This window comes from Eupeodes corollae, chromosome 1 (genome assembly GCF_945859685.1).
Source record: "Eupeodes corollae chromosome 1, idEupCoro1.1, whole genome shotgun sequence".
Taxonomy (NCBI): Eukaryota; Metazoa; Arthropoda; class Insecta; order Diptera; family Syrphidae; genus Eupeodes; species Eupeodes corollae.
The window spans coordinates 118,971,202-118,990,205 of record NC_079147.1 but is presented as its reverse complement, the minus strand read 5'-3'; the positions used below and the strand labels follow the sequence as shown (position 1 = coordinate 118,990,205).

The 19,004-nt window shown below is 33.7% G+C and overlaps 1 protein-coding gene and 1 pseudogene across 1 annotated transcript in view; one reads left to right on the top strand and one right to left on the bottom strand.

The window, feature by feature from the left end:
* LOC129940233 (probable Rho GTPase-activating protein CG5521) overlaps positions 1 to 1,121 on the top strand; it is a 55,990-nt gene extending 54,869 nt beyond the window's left edge. Inside the window, exon 8 of the mRNA XM_056048496.1 lies at positions 839 to 1,121. Coding sequence (XP_055904471.1) covers positions 839 to 957 — 119 coding nt within the window. The 3' untranslated portion in view covers positions 958 to 1,121. The remainder of the gene's footprint in view (positions 1 to 838) is intronic.
* Positions 1,122 to 11,728: 10,607 nt separating this feature from the next.
* Positions 11,729 to 12,671, bottom strand: LOC129943212 (putative nuclease HARBI1; annotated as a pseudogene).
* Between the last annotated feature and the right edge of the window lie 6,333 nt (positions 12,672 to 19,004).

The following is a 19,004-nucleotide window of genomic DNA, read 5'->3' as shown; positions in this document are numbered from 1 at the left end:
AAAAGTTAAATAAAGACACATAACTTTAAACATTTCATAAGCCATATACATATGTACGTATGTATACTTTATTGTTCTCAAAGATAAGCTGAGTCCTACGCATTGACCGTCACGCCACGAAATAACTCCAACATATCATATATCAAAACCACGCGCACGCCTTTTTTAAATAAAGTACATTATCTCAAAACATTGCAGGACTTACTGTTGCATTTTTGCACAGGGTTTAACAAATACCTAGTTAGACCACGCTTGTAATTTTCAATACGATTAAAGGCTCAACTATAATAGGCATAAGCTAGCATATGCGCGCATAAGTAAACGTGCTAATACAAAGAATCTCAATACGAGTGAAAATAATGGAGTCTAGCTCCGTTTCGTTCAATATTTCTCAGTTTCGTTAACTTAAGCAAACTTAAGCAAGAGCGATCCCAGTCCGCAGTAATTTCACAAACTTAAGTGAATTTTCGTTGGGTTTTGACATTAGCTTATGTTTGCTTATGCCTGTTATAGTTGGGCCTTTATGTCTTGTATTTTGTGCCGCAGCTCTGCTCAAATGACAAAGACGTATTGTGTTTCTTTTTTCATTAGTTATTACAGAAATATTAAATTTTTTTTTTTAAACATAGAAAAGAATTAATAAATATGGTTGAAAAGAAAATGAATAATTTTGTTCTTTTTTCTCTAGAAGCTTTGCAAATCAAACTATTTATTATTTTTCATGTGAGAAATATTCCTATATCAATAAGATTACTCATTCAATAACATTCTTGCTATCCATTGGTGTGAATATAGAAATAACAAATTTCTTTAATTTTGTAATTTAATTCCATTCCAGGTCGGACACAAACAACTGTTCATGCAACTGCAGGAAGCTCTTCACACATATTTTTACCGGACGATTCTTCACCAAGAGTACCCAGAAAACTTCACAAACTCAAGTCAGCATCGAAATAAAAATCCATTCAACAAGACAATACAGAGGCATTTCTTTCTTCGGATAATAATTTAATATAAGCAGATGTTGAAATGTATTAGGATGAAAATGGCATCGGTCGTGCCTTGTAAATAGAATAAGAAGCAAAAACAGTACATTAAAATATAAATCCTTCGTATGTGAACTGCCGTAATTTTGGTATCCCGAATTAGGTGAAATTTGGGTACACAATTTTAGAATTTGGTGAAACCTATTTCAAAAGATATGTATTAAGAATTTACTGATATCAATCAAAAGGAAATGCTTTTTCCAATTTACTGAAACAACTTTTAAATTTAGTGAAGCAGTATTTAAATAAATAACACTGGTCAACAAAATTTTAACTTTTTCTGCCACACGGACTTTTTTGATATTTTTTGGTTTAGTTGGTGATAATAAGTTAAAAAAAATTTGTTGGCCAAAGATTTTATTTTATGAGTAATTTAAAATGTTGCGAAATAACACAAATCTTGTTAATCAAAACGGTATTTTTTTATAAATGACTTAATAAATCTTAGATTTTTCGTTTCGCTTCTGGTTGGTCCCTTTTAATTGCCCAGCAGTGATCCGCTAACACATTTGGGTTCCATTTGCCCTAGTACCGCTTTTCCATATTCACTGTGCTCGTCGCTGACAGGCACTAAATTGTCAGGAAAAAAATCCAGGTGGAAGTCTAAAAAGTGGATCTTAAGTGACATGTTTCAACCCAAAGCTTTATATGTCATTAACGGCTCGCTAACCAACTCTCTGTAGCTGTCACTCTTGTTGTTACCCAACAAATTTGCAACAACATTTTTAAAAGCCTTCCATGAAGTTTTTTCTAAATCACTTAGTTTTCAGACGAGATCCTAATAGTTCTGATTGTTTTTTGGTCAAATTTATATCTCGAACTAAATCATTTAAGTCTCCTTGAGTTATGAAATGTGGCATGTTTGCAATTCCTTTAAACTGAAAGTCATCGTCCTCGTCAACACATTTACCTGAAGTGGACGGTTGTAAATGGTCATTCTTAACAGACGTAGTTGCAACTAGTAATAGTTTTGGCAATTTTTTACAATTAGAGACTGGTCTTATAGCCGAAGATAAGTTAGGATAAATAACAGTATTTTTTTCTTGTAATTTATATAATTGTCACTGAGACAAAAATAGCAATCCGAAACGTGATCTCGCTGTTCAGTCCATATATTGGGTACTACAAACGGCATAGGTCGTGTGCCTTTCTTCCAGTCAGTTAAATTTTTCACACACGTCCAGGATTTGTCTTGATGGGTGACAGAAAAAATAAAACATTGGTGATAACACTCCAACACAAGATTCGTAAAGTTTCGTCTTTGTTTTTTGAATGTCAGTTGTGTGCAAACATAACATAAATAGATAGGATTATTGTTACACTTCCTCAACATGTTCACAGGGTTAATAACAAAAAAATGCTAAAACAAAAAGGTTTTAAAATGCAACCACAAATATTTTTAAAACGGTTTACTTGGAAGCCCTTCTGTTAATTTGCTGCGTAGTACAAGTTAAACTGTGGCTTCATTCGCGACGAATTAAAAACTCTCATGTGAAAGAAACGTCAAAATCGACGAATATTCGTTCATTCGTTTGTCGTTGGTCGTGCTCATGTGAATAGTACTTTATTGTCTTTATTTCATAACATATTATCGAGAATATATCGCATTTTCGATATATCGGTTAATTTGCACATCTCTGCCTGAAATTTATATCCATCGCATTGCCTCGTCTCATGTCCGTAAAATTTCTTCCGATGACAGCTACCTCAAACCGGAATTCCATATCCGAAAAAGGATGCGTTGCGGAGAAAGTTCCGCTCCGACGGTTACCTCGATAGGGCCGATTAACTGTCGACATCAGCTGTTGTAACCAATTTATTTAGATTCATTAAAGCTGACCATACACGTAAGCTGACCGACCCAATTGTCATCGAGCACTGATATCTATAATGCAACCGATAATGTAATTACAGTGTTAAACTGTTTTTTTTTTTATTCCAATTGAAGATGGAATTTGAGAGCCCTTTCCAAACTTTTGTCTTCTATTGATTAGAAAAACACACGACTCAACTTTTCATTATCACAGCACGAATTTCGACACGACACATACTTGCTTTTTTTTGGGGATTATTTTGATTTTAGTGATGAAATGCAAAAAGTATTTTGCATATACCTAAACTCGCACCCATCCCAAATCCTATAGTGATCCCAAGCTGCCGTCATATCAATTCAAATAAACTTGCCTCAGGCTCAAAAAATGATATACAAAAAAATAGGGAAATTCCGAAAAAGAAAATATTTTTTCTATGACTTTAATATGTTTCCTCGCCTAAATAATTAAAACATGAGACCCCCACCCCAACCAACTGTAAAACAAAATCAGAAGGAAATTCGTGCTGCGGTAATGGAAAGTCGCCCCAAAAACATTTAGCCAACTAATAATTACCGTTTGTTTTGATTTTGACGGTGACGAAATAATATAACAAAACATATATCAACAAGACCTAGAGAACTTAATTTGTTTTTGCAAGTAAGTATTTTGATTTAATTAATAAGTAGCCGCTATTGTTGATAAGATCGGTATTATTGTTGGTATTTAATATGGCTTTGATGGTAGAGAGCTTGTATGTACAAATAACGTGTCTTGCCAATTTTTATAGCCTCTTGAATGGCGGTAAGAATGGCACAGGCTTCTGCAATGAAAATGGAAGCTGTTTGTGGGAGTAATCCAACACTTATCATGTTGCCATCTTCGTGGGTGATTGCAAAGGTTGTAGTGGTAGAGGTTTTGGATCCCTCTGTGAATATGAATTTCTAGCTTTTGGCCTTGAGCTGAGATGAAATACTGAGTAAGAGCTTGCGGTATATTTCATTCGTTTTACTAGTTTTCTCATATGATGCAAGTTTAATTATAAAAGAGTTTGAGTCTATGATTAGCCGTGAGGTTGATTACTTTGCCAATTAACGATTTGGTTAAAAAAATTAGTTTAGTTTACAGTTTATGTTTGTTGGTTTCTGTACGTTCTTCAAAAGTAGGTAGGGCCGCCTTTGCCAGGATGTTTTTTACGCTACATCTTGCTACTTGGTGGTAAGTTGGTTTTATGATTCCAATTGTGGTTTTCGGAGAGTTGCCGTATATACAAATGCCATAGTCAATTTTACTTAAAACTAATAATTTAGTTATTTTACACAGTCGCTTACATGTCGATGTCTAAAGCAAGTATAGGCACGTAGTTTTTGGAGCTTAACGCTCTGGAAATATGGTTATCAATATATAGAAGAGCGTCTGTACACCCTTGATTAGATTTGAATGCTACTTGGTGTTAAGTTGCTTCGACTTTGCATACCAAAACAAATGCTTGGTAACAATTTTTTCAACTATTTTACCCATACAAGGTAGGAGAGAAATAGGGCGGTACCCTTCTGGCAATGGTTTGTCCTTTCCGGACTTTGGGATCGGAAATATAGAAGCTATTTTCCAGCTTTGGGGGATGACACTTGTAGTTAAAATGTTATTATAGAGATCAATAATTTTAAGTTTCACCGTATCTGGAAGATTTTTAATCATAGGATATGATATTCGGTCCCTACTGGGGGTTTTAGCTTCCAAAGGCAAGATTCAAGTTCCGTTAATGAGATATCTCTCTCAATTATTAGAGCTTTGGGATCGCTTGTCCGGATGTAGAAACATTTGCAGCAGACCTAATTACTTTTTGAATAAGTGCCGCTTCTTTATTTGAATTTGAACTTTGGTGTTTATCATAGTGTGATTTTAAAGCTTGAGCTTTGAAAGCAAGCCAGTTCGCAAAGTCGGTTTTAAACTTTGGAGTTGAGGGATGTTTGCTGAATTGATTTAAATGTGTGGTTGTGATAATTGGGAAGTGATCACTATTGTGAAGGTCATCAATGGTTCTCCAGTCTAATTTTGGTAGGACTTCAGGAGAAGAGCAGGTAATATCGATGTGGGTTAGGGTGTTATGAGTGGAGAGATGAGTTGATGAGCCATCATTCAAAATCGAGAGATTGGAGTATAAAAGAAAATATTCGACTATCTTACCTCTATGGTTTGTGATAGGAGATCCCCAAAGGGTGTTCCATGAAATTATGTCACCAGCTAGAATTACTGGGTGGGAGACCTGGTTTAGTATGGATCCAAGGTCGTTTTTGGAAAAACTTTGATGCGGCGAGATATAAAAATAATACAAAGTTTGGTCGGCAGAGCAATTTCTATTGCGGAGCAGGCTATACTTGAGGTGATTAGGATTTCTTTAGGTGGTATGTTGTTTTTACCAGTGTTGCGACGCCTTGCTTCGCAGTAGTGTTAACAGCCAGATTATTAAAATAAGATTTGTATGTTTTAGGTGGAATTGGTGTTGTGTTGCATGGAAAGTGTGTCTCTTGAAGAAATATAACGGTTGGATTGTGTTCTTTAATTAATATATTTAGCTCATCGTACTTATTAAAGTGACCTTTCAGATTCCACTGGAGAATCTTGAATAGGCATTTGTCTTAAAGAGTGGAGTTCTGTGGAGAATGTTGGTGCGAATGAGGTATGAGATTAGTTTGATGAAAAGTAAGAGGTTGTGCGGTAGTTGTTGCAAATATTTGCATTTTTATACGTCATCATCATCGTCTATTCGATCGGAAATTTAAAGAAAATAGTTGTTTTGAGCTATTTATTCTTGTGTGATTTTAGTTAAAGGTGAGAGGGGGGAAGCGGAAGTGTAGGATTATGAATTTATTTTTTGCGTTCGTTTGTGTATTTCAGTGGGAGGTCGTTGTACAGGAGTTGGCGTGTTTTGTCAGGTTGACTTGAGTTTGAATTTGAAGTTGTCAGATTATTTACAGCAGCGTTTGCTGATGTAGACAAGTTTTGATTTGTAGGTTGGGAGTTTTCTATTTCGAGAGCGGGGATGTTGGTGGATGTTGTTTCGTTTGATTGTGGTGAGTTGTTCGAGGTAGATGGGGTAATGGTATGAATGGTATTGTTAATTGTTGAAGTTATTTTTCTTGTGACTTCTGAGTAAGTTGAGATCGATGATTGAGGTGGATACTGTTCGTTAGAACTTTTCTTGCTTCTGCCATAGTGCATTTTTTGTATGGTTTTGATTTTTAGAACTTCCTTTTCTTGAGCAAACTGGACATTTTTTGAAAGAGGCTGGGTGATTCTCATACAGTTGGCACAAAACACACGTGTGCAGTCTTGTAGCGAGTGTGGCGGAAGGTTAAAACCATCACAGAGGGCAGTACTTCTGCAATATTTGGCGGTATGACCCAACTTTTGACAGGTCTTACATCTCATGGGATTGGGGTAGTACTCTTCCACTTTAATGTTTTACCAGCCAACATTTACCGAGGGACGAGGTCTTACATCTCATGGGATTGGGGTAGTACTCTTCCACTTTAATGTTGTACCAGCCAACATTTACCGAGGGAGGAGCTCGATAGAGGTCAAACGAAAATAGAATCAGGCCAGAAGGAGTTTTTTTTACCGTCTATGGTTGTAGTGAATTTGTAAACTTCTTTGACACCCTGCGAGCACATTTCATGAACAATTTCTTTCTCTGGTACGTTGATCAGACAGGAGGCATATGCTGTTCCCTTACATGTGTTCAGATGATCATGTAGTTTGACAGAGATTTCGCAAAGATTTGATAGTTTTCTTTTAGATAAGAATATAAGAATACTACCATCACGTAGCTGGCTTATACTTCGTATAATGTGCTTATGCTGTCGATTGCTTTTTTTAGAAGGAAAACACTGAAACTGGTTAGGGGTTTGGCAGGATCGGCAGTCGAAATCAGAATAAATCTTGGGTTGGAATTGGAGTTAAGAGATGTGGGCACTATGTCAAGTCTTTTACGTCTTTTATTGTTGGGTTCAAACAGCATTTCTTCGGAAAGACTGCTGAAATGATTACACCCAAATACGTGGCCCGTGGGCCATGACTTTTTTTAACTAGGTATATTAATTATTTTATTTACTGGTAAGAACTATAAAATTAAACCAGTGGGAGTGAGCGAGAGCACTATAGAAAATAGCCGGGAAGGCACCAACAAAAATGAGGCGAGAACTATACTAGAAAAGGATGTTGTTATCGATTAATAGTCGGTGACTGATATATGTATGTCGATATTTTGTGTGTTTTATAGAATCTTCCCACCGAGCTAAAATACAAATTTTGTAGGCACATGCATTTTTTAGTCCGAATTCTGTTTTAATTTATAGGGTTAACAAAAGTGCAGCACGGGCATCTTCTTTCTTCAGAAAAGCACCGATTTCCATTTTGAGGATATTCCCTACAGTTTCAGGTAATAGACAACACATGAAGATCATCTAAAAAAATGAGACATTATGTAAATAAAACTGTTAAATATAGCAATAAAAACATTACAATTGAACATTATAGAGCAATTTATATTTTTAAAGATTTTAGATTCGTAATCAGATTTCAGAATAATTTATTTTTTTGAACAAAATCTAAACAAAACATAGCATCTGATTTGGACAGAAAATAAATTGGACAACATAGAGATGTATCTACGAGCTATCCATCTGTTACGTTAAATATATTTGTTTTTAGAATTTATATGTAACGGAATATATTTACCTTTTTTATTAATTTGTTTATGTATTGTATATTGTTTATAACAAATAAAATACTTTGCACAATTCTTCTTAATTTTTTTTTTGTATTATATATATATCTATATACACATGTATGTATAGCTTTGGGCTGACTTCAAAGTGCATACAAAAGCCAAGCTAAGAAGGAACAAAATTTGTTTGGCTGGAACTGGTGGTGGTCCGCCAAAATATAATGTATTAACTCCAATAGAGGAGAAGGTCGCTGAACTTTTGGACTTAGGTCAAGCGATTGAGGGAATGACGTTCATTATGTTTTGGAGTGGTAAAACAAAATAACGGAAACCCTTCACATTTGGATAATGCGAAGTTACCAGTGATCTCATTGTTGAAAATGAAGTAAGAGGTATAAAAATTCTGATTGGTGAAGAAGAAAACATTCCACCCCCGCAAATAACACCAAAAAAACGGCAGATTACACTCTTGAAAAACAAGTCCAAAATCAAATATCCTCCCAGAACAATTCCTTGGAAGTGACGAAGGAAATCAATCAAAATCTGAAAGGAATTTTGAAATATAAACGAAGAGACTCCGAATATATATACATATATATGTATACATATAAAAAGAAAAACTGGAACTTAAAAAAGAAAAACTGGAACTTAAAACAGAAAAGTTTGAATTCAAAAAAAAAAGTTATATTGAAAAAAAACAACATGCCGTGACTAACACTTCGCCAATCACTGAACAATCCATATTGATTGTGTTTGAAGTTTCATTCCCTATGTACATATTTTTTTTAGTTTAGAAATTGATTAATTTTTGCTTTCATAATGTGATTTTTTTGGTTTATGAAGTACGTACATTTAATATTTAAATACCATAATATGTGCTAATTTAAAAAGACTGAAGTTATTTGTTTTTGTTTCGTTTTTTATTTATTATTATATTTAGTCTTTAGAGTTGCTTTTCAAAAATAAAAACTTTATGAATTCGTTAAATCATCCCTTATTTCATTTCTTATTCTTTCAGCCAAAGTAGATTGTTCATTTTTTTCTAAAGGCTGTTCTTCCAAAGAGAAATGGTTTTCGTCTTCTTTCAATAATGCTTGTGTTGAATTAGGGTGTTCAACTCTGAACTTCAAACAGAGATTGTGGAGAGCGCAACATAGGTTCATAAATTGAGTAACCTTCTCGGGTGGATAATGAAGTTCCCTGGCCGCCAAAAAACATCGGAATCTTGCCTTTAGGACACCGAAAATGCGCTCAATTATTGATCTTGAAACTGAAAATTTTTCGTTGAATTTCGATTCCATAGATCCTTCAGCTGCCCTTCTGTACGGTGTCATAATCCAAGGCTCTAAGGCTAGGCGCACACATGCAATTTTTTCGAAACCAAATAGTTTGATCGTTAGTTGCCCAAACATCGCGCACATAAGCAACTCCAAAAGCAATCAACGAAATAAACCAATACACAGGAAACATTTATTCACTTTTTCTATCTCATATACACGAAACAAATTGTTTCAAATCTGTCCTATTCTTTTGCTTATGAAAGAAAAGAGTAGATATATTGTTGGAATTCAAAATTATATATTTTTTTTTTAATATCATAAGTCAATACAAATTTCTGGAAATGGATTTTTACAAATTGGCACAAAACAAAATTCTGGCTACTAGACGACTGCGATTTTCCTTTTTTTGGTTTCCTTTTGGTTTGCCAAAACGTTTTTTAACATTGCCATTTTTGATGGATGTTAACTTTTTTCAATGAAAATAAAACATCTTTTAATTTTACTTTACTTATTTAATTTTAGTGATACAAATATAATAGATCTTCAGTAACTAGCTTTATGCTTATACGTTCTCATACCTCAAATAAATGACATTCTTATTTACGAATCATAAAATGAACTTATTCCTTTATTTATTATTATTTATTTATTCTTTTTAACTTAATAAGGAATCACAGTAAGATCTCGTGATTAACGTAAATAATTTAGGCCTACTGAATCACTTATTTTATCAATTTAACCGCCAACACTGCCAAAGCCCATTAGAATGGTCGATAATACCGCGACCATTTGGTCCCATCGCTTCCACACTATGCGCCGCATCCAAATACAAATAAGCTTTGTATTTCTTCATTAATGCAATTACCTAGGCAATCGGATAATCAAACCCTCCATACTGAAAACACCTTGGACAATAATCAACATTTTTTTCCATGGTTTGCCTATTTTTGGCTCACCATTAATTGTACATTGTCGCAGAACACTGTCCAGATCTTTCATGTTTTTGTTTTCTGAACACTTTTGTTGTGGCTCCTGACAATCGAATGCCAAGTATAATCGATGCATGATTCTTTTCCCAAGTAGCTGTACTTCAGGTTTAGACATCGTGTTTCTGTTGCAGTGAACTCGAATGTCCAATCGTAGTCCTTGGGACGACTTTCCATTACCGCAGCACGAATTTCCTTCTGATTTTTTTTGTACAGTTAGGTAGGGGTCTCAATAAAACATGTTTTAAATATTAGGGCGAGGAAACAACTTTACCCCCCAACTGCAACCCCCCTGCTTGGGGTCACTATAGGCTTTGGGGTGGGTGCGAGTTTGGGTATATGCAAAGTACTTTTCCATTTGAGCACTAAAATAAAAGAAATTACCAAGAAAAAAAACAAGTATGGCAACACTGAAGAAAAAACAGGGAAGAAATGTCAAAATCAACCATTTTTGAGTGTTTTGTATGGAAAAAAGTGAACTTTAAAAATTAATTAAAGATAGAAATAAATGTTTCCTCGCTCTTAAATTGCTATAGTTATTATTTATTTGCACATATCTATCGAATAAAAAAAACCGCGAGTCGAAATTCGTGCTGCGGTAATGGAAAGTTGAGCCTAGTCCTTAATTATGAGATCCTTACCTTCGCCTCCGGACACTGCAAATCGGTGGATTCCAGCAATCTGGAGCTCTCCGATAGATATAGCGTGATTAGAAGCTCTTGAAGGCATCGTAAAGCGTAACATAACCCTGAAAACAAACTAAGTCGGATTTCAAATCGATTCAAATCGTCATCTTACCTCTCGATTATTTTCTTTCGCGACTTTTGGGTCACACATCAACTGATTGATGTAGCCCAATATCATAAGCAGGTAAAATCCAACATATGTTCGAATGAAGATTTGCCCCGATTAGGATCATCATAGAATCCTCCTCTTCCTGATACTTCTGCTCCTGTGGCTGCTTTTCCGTTGCAGTGTTGTTTATGTTACTTTTTATTGTATAAATTTCCATTTGCAGTCTGGTTAATATCATTCGGATTCGACGGCCACAGCGTTGTTTTCGTCTTAACATTCCCATTTGTGAGAGGCAAAATTCCATTTGAAAGAATTAATAATTGTGCCGTTTGACGAGGGCTTAGGCTTTATTCCATTTTTTAAAAGATGACGTACTTCGATATGATTGAACTTCATAATAATCTGAAAATAGAGAAAAAATCAAAAAATATGTTTTGTTTTGAGATACAAATTATATTTACCACCGCTTTTCAGTACATGAATATATTTGACGTTTAAAATGTAGCAAATAGAATTATGAAAACAAACTTACGAGAAATATATATTATTCTGCGCCTCTGGAAGTATCCTACTAACCTCGTCACACTTCAAAGAATCATTAGACTGAAATGAACTAATACAAACATACGAAAGAAACTATTTAATTGCATGTGCGCGCAGTAATGTACGTGTATCATATTAGGATACAGACATTTTTTATGGGCTAATAAATAAAAAAAATAATAAATTTTCGCAATCAATGTATGAAAGAGAAAACTAGTGAAATTGAGATGTAAGGTGGTACTCTTCCCTCAGAATTTTTTGTGAAAGGAAAACATTGACTCATTTTTTTTCTCTCTTGCACTTAAAGAAAATTGTTCAACGATTTAGTTGAATGTGCGCGCAGTTACCTAAAATACCTTGTGACACAAACTAAGGAATTGGTTTGGGGTGATCGTTTAGTTTGTGTCAAAACACAAACTAAAAAGTTGCTCGAATGGTCGACCGAAGGGTTTCTGCATGTGCGCGGACTTTCGTATAAGTCTATAGTGCTCAGTTTAGAAACCAAACAGTTTCGAAACTAAAAGTTGCATGTGCGCGCCTATCCTAATGGATATCCTGAGCCTCCTTAAATAATTTTTTAATATTATTTTGCTTTAAAACTATATATGTAGAATGTAGATATGTACTTACCTAAGATCGCGGACGACTTATCTCCATTCTCAAAGCAACGTTTGAGGTAAGCTCTTTCCGCACTAAGAGCCCAGACATGCGAATCATGGGATGCTCCTCCATATCGTCCGTTTACCGGTCTTATCGCTATAGTGTAGTTGCATATCTAGTTACAAAAAAAGTATTTTTTGATTCCAATTTACATATGCATGTGCATAATGTATGTATGCATAAAGTAGGTGTATGAATAATGATAAATTGGACTTACCACCATCACATTTATACTATGCTTAAGCTTTCTGTTAAAGAATAGTTGTTCACTGTTTGTTGGCCGAATCAGTTGAATGTGTGTTCCATCGATAACACCAATCACACCAGGAATTCCAGATTTTTCCCAAAAATGAAGCTTTGACTTTCTTTTTTCTTTATCTGACATTTTAAAGTTGATAATTTGAGAACACATTACATTTTCTACTGATGTTAAAACCTCTTTTATAATTTTGGATAAAGTTTGTTGAGCAAGCTCCGCATGCATGTCTCCACCGATCTGGTTTTGGTAACCATCTGTTGTCAAAAATTTCAATGTAGCTTAATTATGTTGGGAACAGAAGTTTGCCTTCTCTGAATACTAAAGTCTTTTGTTATATTGTTTAATAAATACACAAAGGCTTCTTTTGAAAGGCGGTAGTTTTTAACAAAGCTGAAATAAAGTAATTTTTTAGATTAAAAATGCCTACATAAATACTCAATAAAGGAAACCCTTCGTCGCTGAGCTCCATAATGTTGGATTTATCCCTTATCCGCTTCCTTTCAAATTGATAAACTCTTTCTCCATTTCCTTCCGACTCCAACCAAATTGCCACACTACCCATTTTTATTTACATATAATTCTTTATTTAATTATTTTCGGAAAATATTGGTCGCAAAATCAACATTTGTTTTTTTTTCTAAATTAACTTAGGTATGTCAAACATAATGCGAGACTCGTTCGAAATTCACAAATTTGTTGGCTAAAAGGTTGGCATTACTGGCATTCGATTCTACTTTCATACGTAGTACGATTTGAAAGTAGAATCGGAAATGAGTTTCAAATAGAATCAAAAGTAGAATCGAGTTACATAGTAGGGCCCCAGTTCTTGTTGCAATTGTTTCAATCGACGGCGTTTTTCCAAAACTCTTACCCGTGCATCAATAACAGCTTCTATTTCTCCTAAAGATGCAAAGCGATTTATGGGAGTATTTTTTGAAACTTGATCATTGTTTTGAAGTTCTCGCTGAAAGATTGACCCATCAAATACATCTTCTTTATTATTTCTGGAATCAGCTCTCATTATATACATGACCTAGCTTGATTATGTGTTCTTTTTTCTTTTTGTTCTTATTTTATCCAGGAAATTAGATTCCATCACAATCGCGAGGTCGCTGCTTTGTTTCATTATCATTCCATTATTTTTAATTTTCTTTTCTTCCCATGCTCTTTCTGTCTTAATACGTGTTCCATTTAATAGTTACATTTTTTCTCTTACCTACCTACCTACATATTAAATTTTTCTGTATTGTATAGTTCATCAACTAACCTACACACACACATTATTTTTTTGTTTCTCTAATTCTATCGTCACATCGCTGAGCAGTGTGGGCTCTTTTTTTTAAGTTACTATGGAATGGAAGTCGTGAAAGCTTACTGCACTGCGAAAAGTTTGATTTATTGTCTTGGATTGCAATACTTGGAAAAAGTGCGTTTTTAACATTATTTAACGAACACCTCATCTTAAATGCTTTTTCACTTACTTTATAGCCTTGAAACATAATAAAAAAGAATTGCAATGGCCATGCGAAAAAAGAAATCAAACCCCCTATGGGATCATTTTTCAGAAAACGGGAACAAACCTAAGAAAGCAAAATGGAATTATTACTCACAAAAAATATCATTTTCTAGTGGGAGCTTGGCAAATATGAGTAGGCATTAAAAAATTTCAACGAGCCCTATAGAGCGCCAGGCTGAAATAGCACTTAGTGCTCCTGATTCAACACTTTACGATTGACATCGACACAGATATTTCTTGTCCTCGCCCTGAGCCACAACCCAAATTCAAAACAGTTGTTCACCGAAACAACAAAGCCAATTTCGCAACAAAAGAAGGCAAAAATTGACAATCAACTAATCATAATGATAGCCAAGGAGTACCACGCGTTGCGATTTGTAGAAGAACCAGTTTGTCAAACTGATTGCTCTTTTATGCCCATCTTATAGATTACCAACAAGGAAGACATTGTCTGAAACACTACTGCATCAGCTGTGTCTAAAATTGGAACAGGAAGTAAAAACGAAAATTCAAAATGCTCCAGCAGTATGCGTAACAACAGACGCATGGACTTCGATCAATGATCAAAGTTTTAATGCTGTCACAGCACACTACATTAATGAAAAGGATGCTCAATTATGCTCCAATTTACTTGGGTGCATCGAATATGGCAAGCGATATCACATACTAGTGTCAATTTATGCAACTTTTTAAAAGAGGAGGTGTTGAGATAGAAAATTGAGACAAAAATTGGGACTGTAGTGAGCGATAATGCAGCAAATATTCTTTTGGCAGTGCAAATGGGGAATTGGATATCTATGAACATGTTTCTACAGTTGTACAAAAAGTCAAAGCCATGGTAAAATTTTTTGAAAAGAAGTTCACAAGCCATGTACAAACTGAATGAACTCCAAAAGCAGATGGATTTGCCGGTTTTAAAGTTGAAGCAAGACGTCCCAACTCGTTGGAATTCAAGTTACGAAACACTCGATCGAGTCTTACAAATAAAAAATGCTGTGGTTTCTACTTTGGCGATTCTGAAAAACGAACTTTTGTTGAAATCCGAAGATTGGGATGTCATAGAATATGTTGTACCTGTTTTAATTTTTTTTCAGATGTAACGGTCGAAATATCCACAGAGAAAAATGTAAGTCTATCAAAAGTTATTGTTTATTGCAAGCTTTTAAAACGCCGCGCCGTCTAACAAAATTTGGCTATGAAATTTAAACACAATATCTGGTAAAGCAGCATTCACATGAGCCTGACCAACGAACGACGAATGAATTACAAATTTGAGTTTATATAAGTTTGAAGACATATTCCCACACAAATTCTTAAAAAAAACGATAGCAATATAGTTTCTCTTTGATTTATGATGCATTCTTTTACTTTTCGATATCATATATTAATAAATTAAAAAAAAAAAAACAAACATATTCGTCGCTAAAAAAATTTAAGTTGATACGAACTGTCAAACTTTATTCGCGTTCCAATTCATCCACACTCCCAACGAATAAAATAATCGAGCGTACTTAACCTAAAAAAATCATTCTTGTTTTGGTTTCGGTGGTCAAAGTCAAACTTTATTCGCGACGAACTAAAAACTCAAATGTGAAAGAAATGTCAAAATCGACGAATATTCGTTCATTCGTTGGTCGTGCTCATGTGAATAATGCTTAAAGAAAAACAAACCCCAAACTGTATTAAAAAATTTGTAGATACTCTAAATGAACAAACGCAGAAGCGTTTTAATCATCTAGAAAGGAATCCTCTCTATGCCGAATCTACAATTTTTTCAAATTACCGAACGCCCTGGTTTTGCTTCTGTGCAAGAAAATGTTACTCCATCGACATCGAGAGCAGCACTTCAAAATTCAAAACAAACTTCAATTTGGTGTGATTTCGATGCTGAAGTTCTAAGATTAGTTCCGCAAAATACAAGAGCTTCTGGAATAGTAGAGATCGAGAACTATATAAAAGAACCAATGCAAAACAGAGAAAAGCCCAACAATCCATTACACTGGTGGAACGAAAGAAAATTTGTGTATCCGATTCTCTATAAGTATATGCTCAAAAGGCTTAACTTGGTCGCAACAACCGTTCCTTGCGAACGCACATTTTCTAAGGCTGGATTTATCCAAACAGATAGGAGAAGCAGGTTGTCTGCAAAAAAGGTTTCACAATTATTATTCATCAGTAGTAACCTGTAGGGCAGATGTGTACTTTTATTTTGTTTTTTTTTGGGCTTCACTTGCAATTTAATTACTTTTTAGGCATTTCAAACAAATTCAAATCAAAATAATATAAAACTAAATTTGTTTTAGTTATATTTGAATACAAAACTTGAGTTCCTATATGCTTATAAAGTGATTTTGTTTCAGTTCCTTAGGTTTTAATGTATCTACCTGTGTATGTAGCTCAATAATGTATATTCCTGTGTATGTATGTATATAATGTTAATACCTGTGCATGTATCTCAATAATCAAAATGTGTAAATATTATTAAATTGAATTGCTAATATTTAATAAGAGACTGAATTGTTTGTCAATGTTTAATTTTTTATTTTATTCGTATTATCTCAGTTTAAAATTGAGGTTTGCCATTGTTTCTTTCTTTACAATATCAAATATATTTAAAAAATAAAGCTAAAAAACTTTTGTTCCTGTTTGCTTATAAAATAATTTATTTTTGTTCCCTAGATTTTAACGTATTTTATCAATGTATCTATGTATCTTAATTTTAATGTATTTTATCTATGTATCTTAATAATCAAAATGTCTAAATATTATTAAATTGAATTACTAACATTTATTAAGAGACTGCTACATTTTTCATCACTCTGAACTTTGTATCTCCTATTAATAATTGAAAAAAAGAAAATTGTATCCTATAATATTAAGAAAAGAGAAAGAGACTTAACAGTTTTTATTAGATTGATTGTTTGTACTCCTATTTTTCGGTTCCAAAAATACGTTAAATATAATAATAATATGTTATTTTTGTCTTAACACATTTAAACGTTATTTTTTGTTTTCTTCTTAAAACATTTTAATGTGCATTTCTGTACTTCTTATTTATCTGAATCTCGTATCAACTTTGAAGTTATTATTTTTTATATTTCCTCTTCTAAAAAAAAAGTATTTGCATGTACCTACATTATGTACTTACTCTTTGTTTCCTTTTAATAACATTAGAAAGCCATAAACATATGTTACGAGCAAGCATCTACCTACATTACTAAATAATTTGAACTATTAACTTTTTATTTATCCTTATCTATAATATTAAAATAATTATTTGGGTTTCAGTTCAGTTTGATTAAAATCACATTAAAGATGTAAATACAAAAATCTATTTTAAAGCCTTTTATTTTATCTACTGATTCTGGAACAAGATCTTTTCATACTATATTCGGGTACCTATGTAATATATATATGTATATGCATATATATGTATGTATATCGAAACGTGATTATATTTTTTTTTTAATCGAGATTTTAAACGAGTTTATCATCGTTGTTTCTCTAACATTTTACTAAAGTCAAAGCACAAGAAGGCTTTTTAAACTTTTTTAAAAAGTGGAATAAGAACAAGACTTTTTATTTAAATTTCTATTATGTTTTTTTTTTTTAATTTAAATTCATCAGAATGACAAATTGTAATGCCAGATTTACACGATTGGAAAGCTGGCAGTATTTCTACTATAATAGAAAAATGGAAGCTTTCTAGTGGTGTAAATGGGGCTTAACTTGTCAATAAACTTAACCCAAAACTTATTTGAATTTGAAGGCACTCTGAATTTCTGATAGAAGAAACAAAATAATCTTAATTAAATAGTTTTGTACATCTTATTTTTTGATTACAAAAATTACACAGTATGAACATTGAACAGTAAGTTTGTAAATAAACAAGGTAAAATAGTATGTAGCCGTTTTTTAAACGCTTCTGTCGCCAAGATGTGTGAGTGTGTATTTCCCAGCATCCAAGCTCCCACATAAGCCATTTAGAATCTGATCTTTTCGGTTCTTAACACAATGATAGCGTTTACTGATAGTTATTTCTGCAAATAAAATTATGTATATAATGATGTATGTTTGTGTATATAAAATACACAAAAAAGGTGGATCTCCCAAGATTACGAATATGCAATTTGTAACCCTCTAAGATGCTTAAGTTAGTTGGAAAGAGCGTTTATAGAGAAAAAAGGAGTCAACTTTGGAAGGGCTAGGACGTCAAATTTTGCCGAAAAATGAGTTTAAAGATAAAAGTTCGTTTTCCGTACATATACATCAATGGAAAGTTGACTTTTAACTATTATTAATCAATCAAGTGGCTTCATCTAACAGAGCTATACATGAGCTTGAGCAGAGTATAATAAACGAACTCCTGGTGATCAAAGATGAAGTCAAAGAAATCGTTCGTGCCTGCCAAATGGCAAGTAGTGGAATAGTCAATCCTAATCTCTTGGACCAAGAAGAAATCAACAGGGTCATCATGCGAAGTCAAGACCTTAACGTATGCAAATGTGGTAGAAGCTTTACAATTCGGCAAGCCGTCGGTTTTCACAAACAACACTGTTGCTGTATGTCCTTTCAATGCCTAAGGTTAGTGGAACTGAATACAATCTGTATAATTGACCAGTGCATCAATTATTGAAGGAAAGCAAGTGGACCTTCCTTTTGCCAACATTTTAGCGAACCACGAGGAAACCTACGAAGTAACAAGACATTTTCAAGTCTAACAACAACTTCGTTTCAAGCATTTCCTCCAGTTCTAACAATTACCAGCGCAACGGAACATAAAGTTGACATCGAATATCTCCACAACATGATCATGAATAACATCATATACAGCTACCGATGCGACAATCTTTTTATTATTTGCGGCCGTAGTCCTGATGATATGGTGCAAAATACAGGAAGGTTGACTTACCTAAGATACAAGTACTTCCACCGATGACATCACCACCTAGCATCTCATCTTAAGGTGTTGATCTACGGGACGTAGATTTTTGAGGATAGGGTAGTTAACGCAAAGCATTTCCTGCGAGGAAATGCTGACTACACAATTGCCCTTGCACGACCATTTGGATATTGATAATTTAAATATATTTGCAATTAATTTGAGTTAGTCTTCAGTAGGACTTAGAACTGTTCGGACGAAGAATTATATTAAGATCATAGTTATCGCTTTTCATTTGTAAGTCGAACAGTGGGCCAGCCCTGATGGGCCGGCGTTCGCGTTTTTTTGGATTCCCTTTCAGGGATATCCTTAACTATAATAATAATAATATAAATAATAATAATAATAATAATAATAATAATAATAATAATAATAATAATAATAATAATAATAATAATAATAATAATAATAATAATTATAATAATAATAATAATAAT